Source organism: Dipodomys ordii, unplaced genomic scaffold (assembly GCF_000151885.1).
Source record: "Dipodomys ordii isolate 6190 unplaced genomic scaffold, Dord_2.0 Scaffold19, whole genome shotgun sequence".
Classification (NCBI taxonomy): Eukaryota; Metazoa; Chordata; class Mammalia; order Rodentia; family Heteromyidae; genus Dipodomys; species Dipodomys ordii.
The window spans coordinates 640,413-657,233 of NW_012267235.1; the positions used below are offsets into that span (position 1 = coordinate 640,413).

Here is a 16,821-nt window from a genome sequence, read left to right on the forward strand (position 1 = left end):
TCTTGTACCCCATGCTTTAGAGAGCTCTTCATATCTTAAACATACTGCATCAATCACTTTTTGTCACTGTGATAAAGTACCTGAGAAAATCAACTTAAAGCAGGAAAGGTAGTTTTGGCTCAGGGGTACAGAGGTTTCAGTTCAGGGTCAGCTGGCTTTGTTGCTGTGGGCCTGTGGTGAGGCAGAATGCCATGGCAGGGACAGCATGTGGCAGAGAAGGATACTCTCCTCATGGCAGACAGGAAATAGAAAGATTGGGTCAAGGCATACCCTTTAAAGGTGTGTACTTAGTAACCCAATTCCTTTAAGTAGTCCCTACTTTCTAATGGTCCATTAGACTATGAACTCATCAATGAATTAATTTCATAAAGAAGTTCAAGTGAGTGAGTTTCTTTCAATGGTGCCACCCCCTGAGGATAAGACTTCAAGGGGATACTATTATGTTAGGGGTATACTCCATATCCAAATTATAACACACACAAAACCAAAAATCTCTCTCTCTCTCTCTCTCTCTCTCTCTCTCTCCGTCTATAGCACTTAGTGCTAGCTCAGCTTGGCTCATATACTAAAATCTACTCTTGGGTCAAACATGGTCATGCCTCAAAGAAATATTCTTCAATCTCTCTTGCCCCATGTTCTCCAAAAGAGACACACAAGTGTGGGTACTAGGAAGGTATCTGGGTGGTGCCACTGCCACACCAGAGACAGACATTCCTTTGGGCCATAGAGAGGACTGAAGAGCCAGGAGTATGTTAGGAAGATAGAGTTGGGAAAGTAGTCAATATACCTGTCAAAATCTCACCTCCATGAGAGGGGGTAGAAATGCATTCTAGCATAATGCAGGTGGTTCATCCTTGCATATTTTTCTAGCTTAATCTTCTAATCTGCAGGACTCACAAACTAAGGCTTTGTGTTGAATAGTTGCAATATTATACAATTTGTTTTATTCTCAAATTGGTGTTCTAGTTTCATTTATAAGTTTAAAAGATTGTCACATCTGACATGGGAGCCTCCTTTTGGATTTTTTCCCTGGGGTGAACCCTATACATACCAAGGTAGACCTACAGAGACATGGTAGTTGGTTAGGAGAATTCCTGGCCACACACTTCCCACATATCCTTATTGCAAATGTCTGTGATTGGAAATAATCATGTGTTTCTCTTTGTGCATGATCTGATGTGGTCTGATTATTGCATGTGAAAAGCATTCTTCTTAAGTAATAAGAGGAATGACAGAGCTAAACAACCCATTCCCTTTTTGCCCCTGACATCTGTAAGCTTGATTCCTTAGAGAAACCAAACACATTCAGACAAAATCTCCTCAAAGAGGTTCCTAGTTAAACTGTCTTTTGCCTTATTCTTTCTTGGAGACTTCAGAGGAGGACAAGATAGATCCCTTCCAACTGGGAGGAAGAGAAAATGTAATGAATGGGCTAGCATTTGACCTGGATTTCAAAAGTTGGCCAGAGATGATGTTCTATTTCAAAAGGCAGATAAAGGAGGAAGAATATTCTTGCTAGAGGTAAGTTGAAATAATAAAAACAGTATTTGTACTGACATAAAAGCCACTGTGAGGGGCTGGGGAGGTGGCTCAGTGGTAGAGCGCTTGCCTTGCATGCCTGAGGCCCTGGGTTTGATTCCTCAGCACCACATAAGCAAAAAAAGCCGGAAGTGGCGCTGTGGCTCAAGTGGTAGAGCACTAGCCTTGAGCTGAAGAGCTGAGGGACAGCGCCCAGGCCCAGAGTTCAGGCCCCACGACTGGACCCCCCCCCAAAAAAAAAGCCACTGTGAAATAGGAACAGCCATTATCTTCTTTTCCAGATGAGAGAAAACATAGAGACTAGATGAGTGAAGTAATTTGCTAATATTTGTTGGGTGCTCACATACAGGTTATGAATCAAGGTCTGTCTGATATTCAAGGCAAAGGCATGGGAATTAAAGGCATATTTTGGGCATGTGTGTACCTCACAATAAGGTGTAAATAAGAATTATTATTGACCTTTTTGGTGGTACTATGGCCTTGTTTTTGGTTTTGCTTTATTTTGGTATGTTTTTGTTGTTATTTTGCCAGTATCAGGGCTTGGGCTTGAACTCAGGGCATGGTACTTGCTCAGCTTTCTTGCTGCCACTCTACCACTCAAGCCATGCTTCCAGCCCTACCATTTTAAAATGAAACTTCTGTATTGAGATAAGTGTATATCTGTATGCAGTTGTAAGACATAATACAGGGAAATGCTGTGTAGTCTGTATTCAGTTTCTCCGATGGTAATGCAAGATACCTTGCAAGATTATAATGCATTGTCATGATCAGGACATCAACAATGACCCTGTCGAGATATAGAACAATTCCTTCATCACAGACATTTCTTAGTGACCATCATGTAGCCATATCTACCTCCTTCTCCCACCTCACCCCTTCCTCAGTCTCTGGCAACTAATCATCTATTCCCCCTTTTTATACTTTTTTCATTTCAAGAATGACATAATGAAGTCATACAGTATATCATCTTTAGGGCTTAGCTTTTTCACTCAGCTTAATTCTTGGAGAGAGTTCTTTAGCTTGTTGAATATCAAAAAATTGATTCTTTTTACTACTGAGTTGTTTTCCATGGTATGGATGTACTGCAGGTTGTTTAATTATTCCTTTTTTTTTTTTTTGTTTTTGTTTTTTGGTCAGTCATGGGGCTTGAACTCTGGGCTTGGGCGCTATCCCTGTGCTCTTCAGCTCAAGGCAAGCGCTCTACTGCTTGAGCCACAGCGCCATTTCTAGTTTTCTAGTGGTTTATTGGAGTTAAGAGTCTCACGAAATTTCCTGACCAGGCTGGCTTTGAACTGTGATCCTCAGATCTCAGCCTCCTGAGTAGCTAGGATTATAGGCGTGAGCCACCGGCTCCCGGCTTAACATTCTTTTGCTGAAGGACATCAGGGTATTTCCAGTTTGGGGCTATTATGAATAAAAGCTGCTATTAACATTCCCCCCCTCTCTCTGTACATGTAAGCCTTCATTTCTCTGGAATAAATTCTCAAAATGCAATTAATATTTGACATGATTATTAATACTTCAAGACAATTCATATAATCAGTCTTTTTTGTGGGGGGAGGGTTGGTCATGGGGCTTGAACTCTGGGCCTGGGTGCTGTCCCTCAGCTCTTCAGCTCAAGGCTAGTGCTCTATCACTTGAGCCACAGTACCACTTCTGGTTTTCTGGTGGTTAGTTGGAGAAAAGAGTCTCATGGACTTTCCTTCCCAGGCTGGCTTTGAACTGTGATCCTCAGATCTCAGCCTCTTGAGTAGCTAGGATTACAGGCATGAGCCACCAGTGCACAGCTCAGTCTTATTATTATTTTTTAAGTAAAGTAGGAGTCTCTAGAACACTCTTTCTTCTGGGAAGACACCTCTTCTCTTGAGACTACTGCTTTGCCTGTGCAGCTATGAGGTGCCATGGGGCTTTGCCAATCACAGTTACCTGCTTCTTTTCCAGAGGGTGGACTCACCTTCCTAGGCAGATAGTTGTGGGATTTTTCAGATTGTCATCAAGGGAAGAGTTCTCTCAGACAGTGAAGATGCTGTGTCCTGTCATCCCACAGATGTATACATGCAGCTGGCATCTGAATGCTACAGAGCTTGTCCTTTAGCCAGTTTTCCCTGAATGGCATCCCTACCATTCAACTGAGTATATGAGGCCATCATCGATTCCATTTATTTCTAGGGTATTTTGAAGTAGTTTTCCCATTATGGGAGACTAAAAGTAAAGAATCACCCATTCTCCACCCCTGGACTATTGCTCTCTGTTGAACGTTCTCTCTTTTAGTTCTGAGGTTCTGACCATCAGAGACCCAAGCAACCATTCAAGTTCCTCACATATCCTGCACGGTTTTCATAGAACAATTTTTGTATTCGATACCAAGTGTACACTGAGGCTTGCATCCTCATGGCTTCCTTGGGCTTCAGAGGGCTTAGGAGTCAGAATAAAGCTGTGAAACAACCAAGCAAACAAGTCAGCACAATAAGTGAGAGTTTAGAGAAAAGGAGCCAGGAGTTAACTTCAAGGACAGTTCCCAGGACCTGGCAGAGGTGGAAGGATGCATCCCGAGTCAGAGGTCCTAGAAGTCCAAGATGTCCTCGCTGAAGTGTGGGTGAGGTTACTTTTAGCTTCACATGAGAGCTGCATCATGGATACTGACCTGTGCATGCACACAGGGCTCTGCTTTGGTTTTTTATGCTCTATAATTTCTTCATCATTTTGAAATTCTTAAGAGTTTGAACAAGTGGCCTTGTGCTTTTATTTTACACAGTTTCCTGCCTCAAATCAATATGTAGCCATGGCTCCAGGTTATGAGACTGGTACTAATGGGTGAGGGTTTCTTCAGATGCTGAAGCTTAGGAGCAAGACTTGCATTCACGCTCCTACTTTCCCTATGAATCCTTTGATTGGGTGAGCCTCTTCCTGAGGAACTGTTCCCTATTCCCCTGGACCCAGACACTCTGGCTCAGCATCCTCCCCAGTGGATCTGGTGATCCTCTCTTCATCCTCTCTGTCCAAATGTATCTCTCTCTCCTAATTGGGTCCACTTTCCCTTCTCTCTCTATAGGCTCAGCCCAGGCTAACAGTGCTTGCTATGTCTGACACAAGACAAGTATTTCAAAGTTCACATCCTTCCTGGAAAGTACCCAGCCTTCCCTCCCCTTTCCAAAACCTGGTGACTTCTTATCACCAGAGGAAGATTGTCACTTGTCCCATTACCTCTTGTTCCCAATATGGTAGTAGTTATTTAAACAATAGATACTATTTTTAAGGTGCTGAGCATGGGCAAGTCAGGACCAGGATGTGGTGAGTGAGTCACATATCAATGGGACACTAAAAAAAAATTAATAAATAATAAAAAAAACAAAAAAACCAAAACTTGTTCATCAAGACAGAGAACAGTTTATTTTACATATTTAAATTAATTAGAAAACCAATGCCAACAATCCATGATGAACAAAATATTTAAAATTTTAAAATAAGTGAAAATCATTAACAGTATAAATCCTAGTCATATTGGAATCAGAGGCATAAAGAAAAGTCATTGGGAACTTCATATTAAATTATCCATGTATCTGACCATACATGCACACATACATATATCCATCCATCCATCATCTATCCATCCATCTATGCCTCCACCAATTTACTTATTGCCTACTCTGTGCTCATCATTCTGTTTAACACCAGTATGGATGTCCTGTTTCTCCTAGAAATAAGCATGAAATGATTTATCTAAATAAATATGTGCTTACACAGTGTAATGAGTAATACAATGGAAAATAGCATATAAAAGGGATCAAAGAATTCTTTATAAACCTTTACAAACTGAGAATTATCAAGTGAGCAACATTGGCTAAATTGACAGGGAGACACAGGTAAAGGAAATCGTTTGTGCAAAGGTGCTGGGGTTTGAACTTAGGGCTTTAGGCTTGCTAAGCAGATACTCTACTACTTGAACCACACCTCTGGCTTTATTTTTGGTCAGTTGTAGGGCTTGAACTCTGGGCTTGGGCACTGTTCCTCAGCTCTTCAGCTCAAGGCAAGTGCTTTACCACTTGAGCCATGTAAGCCAACAAATGCCTTTCCTGCCCCTAACCAACCCCCCCCCTCAATAGCAGTGCCTTCAGGACAGGTGAGGCACCACCCATTTCCTGCCCTAAGACCCCCACCTCAATAACAGCAACCGCATAAAGGGGTCTCCCAGAGAGTTGGCAGGCGCCATTTTCTCCCCTCTCGTGTGAGAACTTGGCCATGTCAGCTCTGCTGGCAATAAATCTTTCCCTCTACATGACTTTGTTGCGTGGTCTTTTGGGTTACTGTCTGGGTTATTTTTCCTTCAAGCCACAGAGCCACTTTCAGTTTTCTGGTGATTTATTGGAAATAAGAGTCTCACAGACTTTCCTGCCTGGGCTGGCTTTGAACCATGATCCTCAGATCTCAGTCTCCAGAGTAGTTAGGATTACAGGCATGAGCCACTGGAGCCTGGCCTCTGGCTGTTTTTGAGATAGGGCCTCTCTTTGTTTGGACCGGTCATCCTTCCATTTACATTTCCTACCATAGCTGGGGTGGCATGATCCCATAGCTGGTGCAGGTGCATGATCCCATCCTTAGTATTTTCTGTTGAAAGAGGGACTAAAATGGATTTTTTTTAGACCTAGGACAGCCTGGATCTACAATCCCTCTGATCTTAGCCTAGTACATAGTTTGGTTTACAAAAACCACCAAGCTCAGCTTTATGTTGGTGGAGACACCGTATTAAAAATGATTGCCTGGGCCTCAAACTGAAGCTCTCCCAATCTCCTCAGAGGTTAGATAGTACAGGCTTGAGCCACAGTGCTTAGTAAGAAGTCCTAGCACATGTCGGGAACTAGTTGGTAGTATTTGAGAGCAACTAGAAAAGTCATGTGACCTGCCTTGGGTTTTATCCAATGTGAGTGAAATGAGCTCCCTTCCCATAGCTTAGCACACTCCTTCCCCTCTTTACAGCTTAGCAGACTCCCTTCCTAGGCAACACTGGGCCCATTAGTAAAGGCAGTAAATAATCAGCCTCCAACCCTCTTTACCCTGGGATAGCACTTCTCTGGGGCAGCTACCACCATATAAAGCAACAGGAGCCCCTTAGAGTGACCTTCAGGTCTGGACAGCTGCAGGACCCTTATCTACTATTTGGACAGTAGCCACAAATCCTAGTCTGCCATGATGAAGCCCCTGGCCCACACGTCCACACCAGGGTCTCCACCACCTAGCCCCTTCTAGCCCCTCCTAAACCTCCTAGGTTATACAGGTCACCTCAGACACTAGCCGGTGCTTCTTCTTACTTCTCCCTTGTGAGAAGAGGTCTTGCCAGACCCTTTCCTGGCAACAAACCCTTGTTTGTTATTTGTACCTGGATGTCTGAGTGGTTCTTTGGTAAAGTCTAGTCTAACAATCTTCATCCAGAAACAGAGGAAGGCTCCACCCTTAGAATTAAAGACATAGTGGGAGACCCAAAGGCAAGCTGTTATTATGTAATTTATTCTTTTCTTTTTCTTCAGTTACTGGGGCTTGAACTCAGGGTCCTGTGCTTGCTAGAAAAGTGCTCTACCACATAAGCCATACCTCAAGCCTATAGTTTGCTCTCAAGGTTGTTCCTGTGGACGGTACCAGTGACACAGCCACCCAGGTGCTCTATGTAAAGCATGAGGCATCTATTTCACTGCCTGGAAGTGTGAGTGTGATGTCCAGAGTGTTACTGTGACCTGTAGGGTAGCCTCACCCAGACCTGTTCCTGGGGAGCAGGGAGCACACTGGTGGCTAAGTACCCAGGGGACCTTCTTTGTGCTCATTTCCTTTCAGGTAGAGTCAGGTACAGCCTCAGGCCTTAGCATCATTGCAAAAGCAGCCACAAGCAGACCTGTTGGTTTCCTCCCAACATTTCTTGTCTGTCCATTCTCTTGCACCCATATTTGCGACACTTTCCTGTATTGTTCTCTGGAAGTTCAAAAGAGGAACAGGGTAAGTCCCTGATTCACCAGCCCATCCCTTTCCATCCTGGAGTTGGTTTTCTCTGACCTTTTGACAATGTTGTCTTTCAGCTTAAAAGCAACCGAGTTATTTCGTTAAGAAGACAAGTGGCGTGTTGCTTCTGCTTTTCTCAACAACAAGCTGGGGGAGGGACAAGGTTACATTCTATAACCTCTGCTTTTCCTTTGGTATCACCGCAGGACTCTAGGAAGGAGGTCCCTGCTAAAGAATAGGCAGACTGCTGGCCATCTGTAAAGGTTGCAGACACACTGCCCAGAAAGAAATGGACCCGTAGTCCCATCAGCTGGGGTGAGAGCTTATAAAATGTGTTTGAGGCTTCTATTATCTGGCTCCCCTGCCTCCACCAGTCAGTTCATCCTTTGCAAAGAATAGATCTGTAAGCCATGACCTTCTCTTTATTTCCACTGTCACCACCTTATTCCAGTTTCTCACTGGACCATTACAGTGGTCCTCTCATTGGTCTCCCTACTTTCATTCTTACTCCTTGCAGAAAAAAACAAACAAACAAACAAAACCCACAAATAGTGTTCTGTTCTTAGTAACAATGGAAAAACAGAATGGCCTAGAGGAAATAGATTGACTCTTTTATCAAGATAATTGCTTGTGTTTTCTGATGATTTTGTCAAGATGTTGATTATATAGGAAATAGTCTTTTTTAAAAAATGTCAAGGGCTGGGAAGGTAGCTCGGTGGTAGAGTGCTTGCTTTGCATGCACGAGGCCCTGGGTTTGATTCCTCAGCACTACATAAGCAGAAAAAGCCAGAAGTGGTGCTGTGGTTCTAGTGGTAGAGCACTAGCCTTGAGCTGAAGAGCTGAAGGACAGCGCCCAGACCCAGAGTTTAGGCCCCACAACTGACCAAATAAAACAAAAACAAAAAAATGTCAAGCAAGGTGCCCATGCAAGCCTGTAATCCTAGCTACTCAGGAGGCTGAGATTTGAGGATTGCTGTTCAAAGCCAGCAGAGGCAAGAAAGTCTATGAGATTGTTATCTTCAGTAACTCCCAGAAAACCAGAAGCGGTTCTGTGGCTTAAAATGGTAGAGTATTAACCTTAAGCAAAAAAGCTCAGGGATAGTGCCCAGTCCCTGAGATCAAGCCCCATGACCAACAAAAAAAAGTCAAAGTTTATTTAAGTATCTGTTTATATGTTTCAAATTGCCACTTTATAACTATGGTTAAACTATTATTTTAGATTATTCTAATATCTTTCACACCCTAGTGTTTCTAGTCATGGAATAGAAACATGTAGAGATATATGTCTGGATTTTATCTAGGTATTAGTAACATCTGCAGACTTAAATATATGTCAACCAATAAATGATGTGTGCTGCCCCAGCATTTGGTTGTGAATTGTGATTTTTGAGGGAAAAAAATCCCTTTTTCAGTTTGAGCATTGCCCTAAATTTTGTTTTACTGAAAATTCAATATCTGAGAGAGAATTTATAGACTTGTCTTGAAGATTTTGTACTTGATATGTTCAATTTGTTGTTAGCAAAAAACAAAAAAAACTTTGGCTTTTTATTCTCTGTAAGGAATTTCAGGTCAAGTTCCTTATATAGGGGGATTTTTAATTTTCTCCTGAGTTAGTACCTGAGCTTAAACTCAGAGGCTTGTGTTCTCATTCATGACTAGCACTCTACCATTTGAGCCATATCTCTAGTTCTGGCTTTTTTTCCCCCCTTGTTAAGTGAAGATAGAATTGTTTTGACTTTTCGGTCTGGACTGGCTTTGAACTATGATCCTTTAGTCTCAGCCTCCTGAGTAACTTAGTGGTACTAAATGTGTGTTATCCAACCATATTCTTTTGATTGTTTAGATCTATGAACTTCCTTTCTTTCTTCCTTCCTTCCTTCCTTCCTTCCTTCCTTCCTTCCTTCCTCCCTCCCTCCCTCCCTCCCTCCCTTCTTCCCTTCCTTCCTTCCTTCCTTCCTTCCCTCCCTCCCTCCTTCCTTCCTTCCTTCCTTCCTTCCCTCCTTCCTTCCTTCCTTCCTTCTGTTAGGTTTTTAAAAACAGGTAGCCGAGTAAGAACAGCAGCATGCACGTGGTATTCAGGTAAGGGGTAGGTTTATTCAGTAGACCTGCTGGGACCAGGCAAGGTTGGCACTCCATGCAGCTGGCAAAAGACCTGGGAAAGAGGTGGGAAAGAGCTGAGAAAGAGCTAGAAAAGAGAAGAGAGAGCTGGGAAAGAGAAGAGAGAGAAAAGAGCTAGAAAAGAGCATCTGGGAAAGGTGGGAAAGAAAGAGCTAGGAAAGAGAAGGGAGCTGGGAAAGAGAAGAGAAGGAAAGAGCTAAGAAAGAGCTAGAAAAGAGCAGAGAGAGAGCGTCTGGGCCTGGGCGAGGCCTTATCTAGGGTATGGGCAAAGAAAGGTGTGGCCACATCAAATTCAGATGTGACCTCAGCGGATGCAGATGTGACCTCTTCCAGGTGTCCCAGTTGCCTAGGTAACACAGGTACTGGGTGGAGACTTTGCTGCGAGGAGGGTGGAGTCTGCTAGCCATCCAGGAGCGGACCTTACAAGTTCTAAGTCAGCCAGGCTAAAGGATGCATAGAGCTCATGCAGCCTGCCTGGAGGCTCTGATTGGGTCTGAGGACCGATGTAGCCCACCGGCTGTGCTATGGTTGCAACAGTCATATAGCCGTCTTCTACAGATGCCTTATTAACACCTGTACAACATACCTTAGTGATGCCCCAAGGGTCCCTTGGGGGCCCTTCCTGTCTACCTGGAGTTCTGCTTACCTTTTTTTCTTTAATAAATCTTTGCCATTTTAGTCCATGGACACATTCTTTGAGTCCATAGAGACAAAGGACTTGATCCAGGTGTTATAGTTTTTCAGTAACTTTCACCCATTCTCACCATTGCTTTATCTACCTGCCCACAGGAACCTGGCATCTCCATTGCATCCTTGTGCTGTGCATGTCCTGATCTGGCCCCCCTCTTTGCCATGTTTGATCTGTTGTTCAAAAGGCTCCATTTATCTTCCACCTTCTAGAAAGGTGATGGAAACTTCAGAGGGCAGATCCTTCCTCCACCACACATCGGTTAGCTTCTGTTTGTTTTTTCATTATTATTTTAATAGGGTTTGGGTAGGAGGAGAACTAAATATAGAAGTCTGTCTGCCATCCTGAACTATTATTGCCCTTTGCTTCCAACCTGCCTTTAAGTGTTTTTTGTCTTTGAAAGGGAACCACCGAGTGTCTATTAAAGAAATACATAATCAATGATGGGCTGGGAAGGTGGCGCAGTGGTAGAGTGCTTGCCTTGCATGCCTGAGGCTCTGGGTTCGATTCCTCAGCACCACATAAGCAAAAAGAAAAAAGCTGGAAGTGGCTCTGTGGCTCAAGTGGTAGAGCGCTAGCCTTGAGCTGAAGAGCTGAGGGACAGCGCCCAGGCCCAGAGTTCAGGCCTCACGACAAGACCCCCCCCCCCATATATATATATATATATATGTAATGAGATATATATGCATATATATATATGCAATGAGATAATGTAATAGTAAAACAAAATAAGAAAGCAAGTTTAGTTTGCACGGCTTTTCCCAAGTAATTCAGACCTATAGTCTGAAAAAAAAAAAAAAAGGAGTCCAAAACCCTCAATAAAATTCCAGTGTTTTCTCATGTAATGATTCATTGCTGAGGTCCTAGAGCCACCTGCAGGCCAGGTATGCACTTATCCAATTCTTCCTACCTCTTCTAATTGTTAAATAACCTGGCAACTCCCTATGTAGAAACAAAGCTATATTTATGGATGAAATTTACTTCATACTAAGCAGAGGCATTAGCAAAGTGCTCTGGGAGAGACATTCCTTCTATGCTTGGATAAGCAATGCTTGCTTGCTTCCAGAGCCTCAGCCTTGCCTGACTAACCCTATTTCCTTTCTTCAAAGGAGAAGAGCTGAGTGGAAGAGCAGGGTAGGAGAGGGGAACGTAGAGCTCAAAAGTTTTTGTTGTTGTTTTTTGATAAAGTTGTTTTTGTTTTGGCACAATGGGCTGATCCCAGGATATTTTGTAAATTAAATGTGAAAATTAGATCTTTGTCTGCCACACTTTCTATTCCACCCTCCTTCTAGTGGCTGTTGTTGACTGAAAAGGAAGTAGGAAAAGTCCAAATGACATCATCCACCCTGTACGCATCCTGACTTACTCTGGCCACTTCCCTTTTAAAGTGCCAAGAAGGAGTTTTTCAATCAGAACTGCTTAGGTGGGGATTTTCTCCCAAAAAGAATCAACCTTCTGTGTTTTGATTTTTTTGCTTTGTTTTATCTTTTGAGTTTTTGTTTGTTGTTCTTGTTGTTTGTCACCACATGGGCTTGAACTCAGGACGTGGATTTTGTCTCTGAGCTTTTATGCTCAAGGCTAGCACTGTGCCATTTGAGCCACAGCTCCACTTCCGGGTTTTTGCTGATTAACTAGAGATAAGAATCTCATGGACTTTTCTGCCTGCGCTGGCCTCAAACCACAATCCTCAGATCTCAACCTCCTGAGTAGCTAGGATTACCGGAGTGAGCCACGAGTGCCCAGCTTCTTTTTTGGAAAATGGATTTTGTTTTCTGGTCTTGAATATCTTCTTTCTGAGAGTTTGCAAAGACTGATAATCTGCACCATACATTGTCTCAGTTACTAGAAAGGAGTTGGAGGAATCCAAGCCAGGGGACAGAAATACCATCCTTCTCAGATTTCAAATTCTTCTTGTTATAGAGTGTTATTATACCTCTTATGGTTTGTAAGGGACAAAGAAGGAGAAAATGAAAAATTGAAGATCAAATATTCTACTTTATCTCTTCTACTTTGCAGAGAATAATCATTATTTACTTATTAACTTATTTGCTGTTTGTTTATTTTGGAAACACAATTATTCATCAGTACCTGTTGGAGAATTGATTCCTAGGTTCCTGAGACAGGATACTTGAATCCCTTATATAAAAATCACAATAATTTGCATATGACCTATTCATATCCTACTTTAAATCCCACAGTACTTACTATACTTAATACTATGTAAATGCTATGCAGGTAGTTTTTTATATTTTATTGTTTAGGGAGTGATCACAAGAAGAAGGTCTGTATATGTTCAGTACAAATGCAGTTAAAAAAACATTTTCTAGTCAGGTACAATGGTTTAAGCCTATAATCCTAGCTACTTGGGAGGTGAAGATCTGGGGAATCACGGTTCTAGGCCAGTCCAGGCCCTCAAAAACAAAATTACAAGACACTGCATCTATGGGCTAGGAATGTAGCTTAGTGGTAGAGTGCTTGCCTAGCATGCATGAAGCCCTAGGTTTGATTACTCAGTACCACATAAACAGAAAAAGCCAGAAGTAGCACTGTGGTTCAAGTGGTAGAGTGCTAGCCTTGAGCAAAGGAAGCCTGGGGACAATGTCCAGGTCCTGAGTTCAAACCTCAGACTGGCAAAACAAAACAAAACAAAAAAATAAACTGCATCTCAATTAACCACTGGGTATGGTGGTATATACCTGTCATTCTTATTGAGACAGGGAAACATAAATAGATTACAGTCCAGGCCAGCCAGAGCATAAAGAGAGATTCTACCTTGAAAATAACCAATGCAAAAAGAGACTAGAAGCATGGCTCAGGAGGTAGAGTGCTTGTCTAGTAAGAATAAGATTCTGAGTTTAATCCTCAGTAAACCATATATATGTGTGTGTGTGTGTGTGTGTGGTTTACAGATATATGTATTATATATATATATATATATATATATATATATCTTGTTGTTGATTGAATCCACATAACTAGAATTCATGGCTATGCAGTATCAATGCAATGTCACAAGTATTACTGAATACATACTAAGAATTTGGAGATTCAGCCAAGAACAAGATGCACAGGGTCTGTCATAAGTTCAGCAAACAGTAAGTCTTTGGCATTTTCTTCTTAGAGCAAAATGAAACAAATACTTGCATTGTGTCATTTGTTAGTAAAGATTCAAGTATGGTGAAATTTAGAAAATACTTAAGCAAAAAGAAGTAAAAGATCCCCCATGACTTCACAATACCAATCAGCTGAGAAAGTCTTTGGAAATCAGTAGCTGAACAGAGATCTGTTGCTTGACTGGCTTGTCAAGGAAGAGTCGAATGACATGATATACTGGGAGAGACTAGAGGGCTGAGTCACCTGGTGTAGGCTCTCTTCTATCAGGGAACTGTAGTTTCCTACTAATTCAGTTTCATAGGAGACATGGATCACCTGTAGAGACACTTTCTCAGTAGTTACTTAAGAATATGAAACTTGGTCTGATCTGTAGGTTTGAGTTCAACATTACTTGATGTTTAAACTTGGGCAAGTGTCTCAGACTCTCAGAAAATATAAAACTTTGAAGTTTGAAGGTTAGGAAATGCATGTAAAGCTCAGTGTAGCTCATGGTTCAAGTGAGTCCTCAAAGATAGCTGAGCCTTATTCTCAAGAAAGCTTTAAGTAGAAGATGCATCTGTATGCATGATAAAATGGTTTGCTTTGGTGTTTATTCAATGGGTGGATTTTTCTAGTACATATAAATTTGCATTTGTTTAAAAAGGTTTGCTTTTTCATACTATGGAGAATATGTGACTAGCATAAAGCCTAGTGTTGTTAGATTGACACTTAAACCATTTTTCTCTTTAACAGGATACCCAACATTTTCTCTCATTTCTTTCAGCCAATGAATGTGACTTGTCAGGAAAATGAAAACAAAAACATAACCAGGAGTCCCAGATTTACTTAGGAAAACAAAAAAGAACTTTTATTGTTCATATATATGTATACCTACATATTTAATATAGTAAAGGGCTTATAAATCAGTAAACATCTGATGATGTTCAATGACCACCTAGGGGAAAAAAAAGCCATCATTCACAATCACTCTAAATACAAGCCAACTACTGACAGAAAGTGGGTCTGGGAATAAGAGGATAGTCTATGACTTCTTAGCAAAAGCATCAAATAGACAAAATGATTTGCAATATTTAAGTTGCTTAACTAAAGTTAACATTTCACAGTGTGATTAGTGGAAGGGGGGAATTCATAGGGGAGAGAGAGGGAGACTTGGGAACTTCTTTGGTTCCCCAATCAATTCAAATCTCTGGTTCCTGCAGGACCATTCATGGATTCATGTCAAGTTTTTGGATATGTTTCTGGACCCAGGCATCACTGGGGTTGGCACAGATATGACGGCCCTTTTTGGTGAGAAAGCTATGGAGAGAGTAGAAGCACATAGCTAATTAGTAAGGATAGTCATAATTTCCTTTCTGGTGTACCTTTCTGTATTTATTACCTTCCCTCTACTTCTGGGCAGGTGTTCCCTGCATACCTAGCCCATGCCAAGAAATAGCCCAGCAGCCTCTCTCTGTGACCAGCACGTACTATAGACTCCCCCCCCCACACACAAGCTTCTAATCCATTATCTGATGCCCTTGCCAATTGCCCCAGATCCACTCCTAAGGGATCTACTCCTCCCTTACATGTCCTGTACCTCCTCAGGAGTGGACAGAGGGACTGGTACTTACATGATTCCTTCTTTGAGGCAGGCGCCGCTGGTCTTATAATAGGAAGCCATGTGATTCAGAGGGATTGGCTGGGAGACGTAGGAAAAGCAGCAGGTGGGTGGGGTGTAAATCTTATCTAAGTGAACAAGATAAGAGGGTTGTCAGAACAGGCCAGCTGAAGAGGGTCAGGAAGGAGTGAAGAGGTCTAGTTCAGAGTTGAGGCTTGGGGAAAAGAGAACACTAGAAATCGTGCAGCTTTTTGTTCATTTTGCATTGTTTTCTTTGGACTTGTCTTTGATTTTATGTCTCCATTTTGGTCCCTGTGTTACTCAGAAGGAGATCAAGCTCTCCAGCTGCTCTCGGGGGACATTTCTTTTCCCAATCACAAGAAAGCTGAGAGGGTTGGAGGCGTGGCTCAGGTGGTAGAATGCCAGCCAACGAGAAAAAGCAAGCAAAAGATAATGAGTTTGAGTCTCAGTCTTCACTAAAAAGAAAGAAAGAAAACTGTCAGTAGCTTATGCCTGTAATCCTAGCTATTCAGGAGGCTGAGATCTGAGAACTGCAGTTCAAAGCCAGCCCAGGCAAGAAAGTCCCTGAGACTCTTATTTCTAATGAACCACCAAAAAGCCAGAGTGGAAGAGCACCAGACTAGAGAACAAAAGCTCATGGACAATGCCCAGGCCTTGAGTTTAAGCCCCAAGTCTAGCACACACAATCACACACACACACAAAAGCACACAAGCTAGGGACATTTACAAGTCATCCAGGGAACTGAACTGGAATTCACTCAGCTAATTTGTGTATGTGTGTGTGTGTGTGTGTGTGTGCGCGCGCGCGCGTGCACATGCATGACAGTACTGGGCTGGACTATTGTCCCTTAGCTTTTTCACTCAAGGATGATGGTCTACCACTTGAGCCACTTCTGGCTTTTTGGTGACTAATTGGAGCTAAGAGTCTCATGAACTTTCCTACCCAGGCTAACTTTAAACCATGATCCTCAAATCTCAGCCTCCAGAGTAGCTAGGATTATAGGGGTTGAGCCAGGGGCACTCAGTTTAGTAATTCTAAAACTTACCAGGACAATGAAAAGTAAATGCACCTCAGTTACAATTCATGCTAATAATGCAATATGTTCCAACTTTAATGGCCTCATCTAAAAAGCAGGATCAATCCTCTCTCAAGCCTTCTGCAGCTCAGCTCAAAATAGGCTGCTTTGAAACCCTCTTGAAGAAAACAACAATGACATTTGGGAACTAGAGAACATCAGTTGAGGAGACCCCAGGAGATGTGGTCTGACTTCTGGCCAGGGAACAACTATTAAAGGAAAAAGGATGACAGGCTCACCTTTTTCACAAGAACAAAGGCTGGTGGTGCAGAGGAGGACAAAGAGGAATACCAGGAGACCCTTCATGATGCTGGACCCACAGAGGAGTGGAGTGTGGATGGAGCAGAGATGGCGCTGGAGTCTCAGGACTGCTGGTCTCCTTCTAGGAGCTAATCTCTCTTGTCTTTTATAGGCAGGCTGGTACCATGGGAACACAGAATTTGCAGGTGCACAAGTAAGGAATTTTATGTAGAGGAGTGTCATGTGACTTGTCATGTGACATGTATGACTTCTCTGTTGCTTTGCCAGAGTATCTAGGGGTGCTAGACTTTTAGGATACACACAAGAGTTACTCAGAGACTCATCTGATTGGGGTGCTTATAGGAAGTTGTGTCATCAGATGGGTGATCAGGAATTGGCCTCACCCAGGAATCATGCTGAGCTGTTTCCTGTTTATATTCCTC

The 16,821-nt window shown here is 42.5% G+C and overlaps 1 protein-coding gene across 1 annotated transcript; it reads right to left on the reverse strand.

Annotated features, from left to right (window-relative positions):
- Positions 1 to 14,270: 14,270 nt before the first annotated feature.
- On the reverse strand, positions 14,271 to 16,578 carry LOC105983386 (C-C motif chemokine 3-like). The gene is made up of 3 exons (XM_013013232.1): positions 16,378 to 16,578; positions 15,055 to 15,169; positions 14,271 to 14,740 (listed from the first exon to the last, which is right to left on the reverse strand). Exons 1-3 carry the CDS (start codon positions 16,442 to 16,444, stop codon positions 14,650 to 14,652), a joined length of 273 nt encoding a protein of 90 aa, XP_012868686.1. The 5' UTR covers positions 16,445 to 16,578; the 3' UTR covers positions 14,271 to 14,649.
- Positions 16,579 to 16,821: the final 243 nt, after the last annotated feature.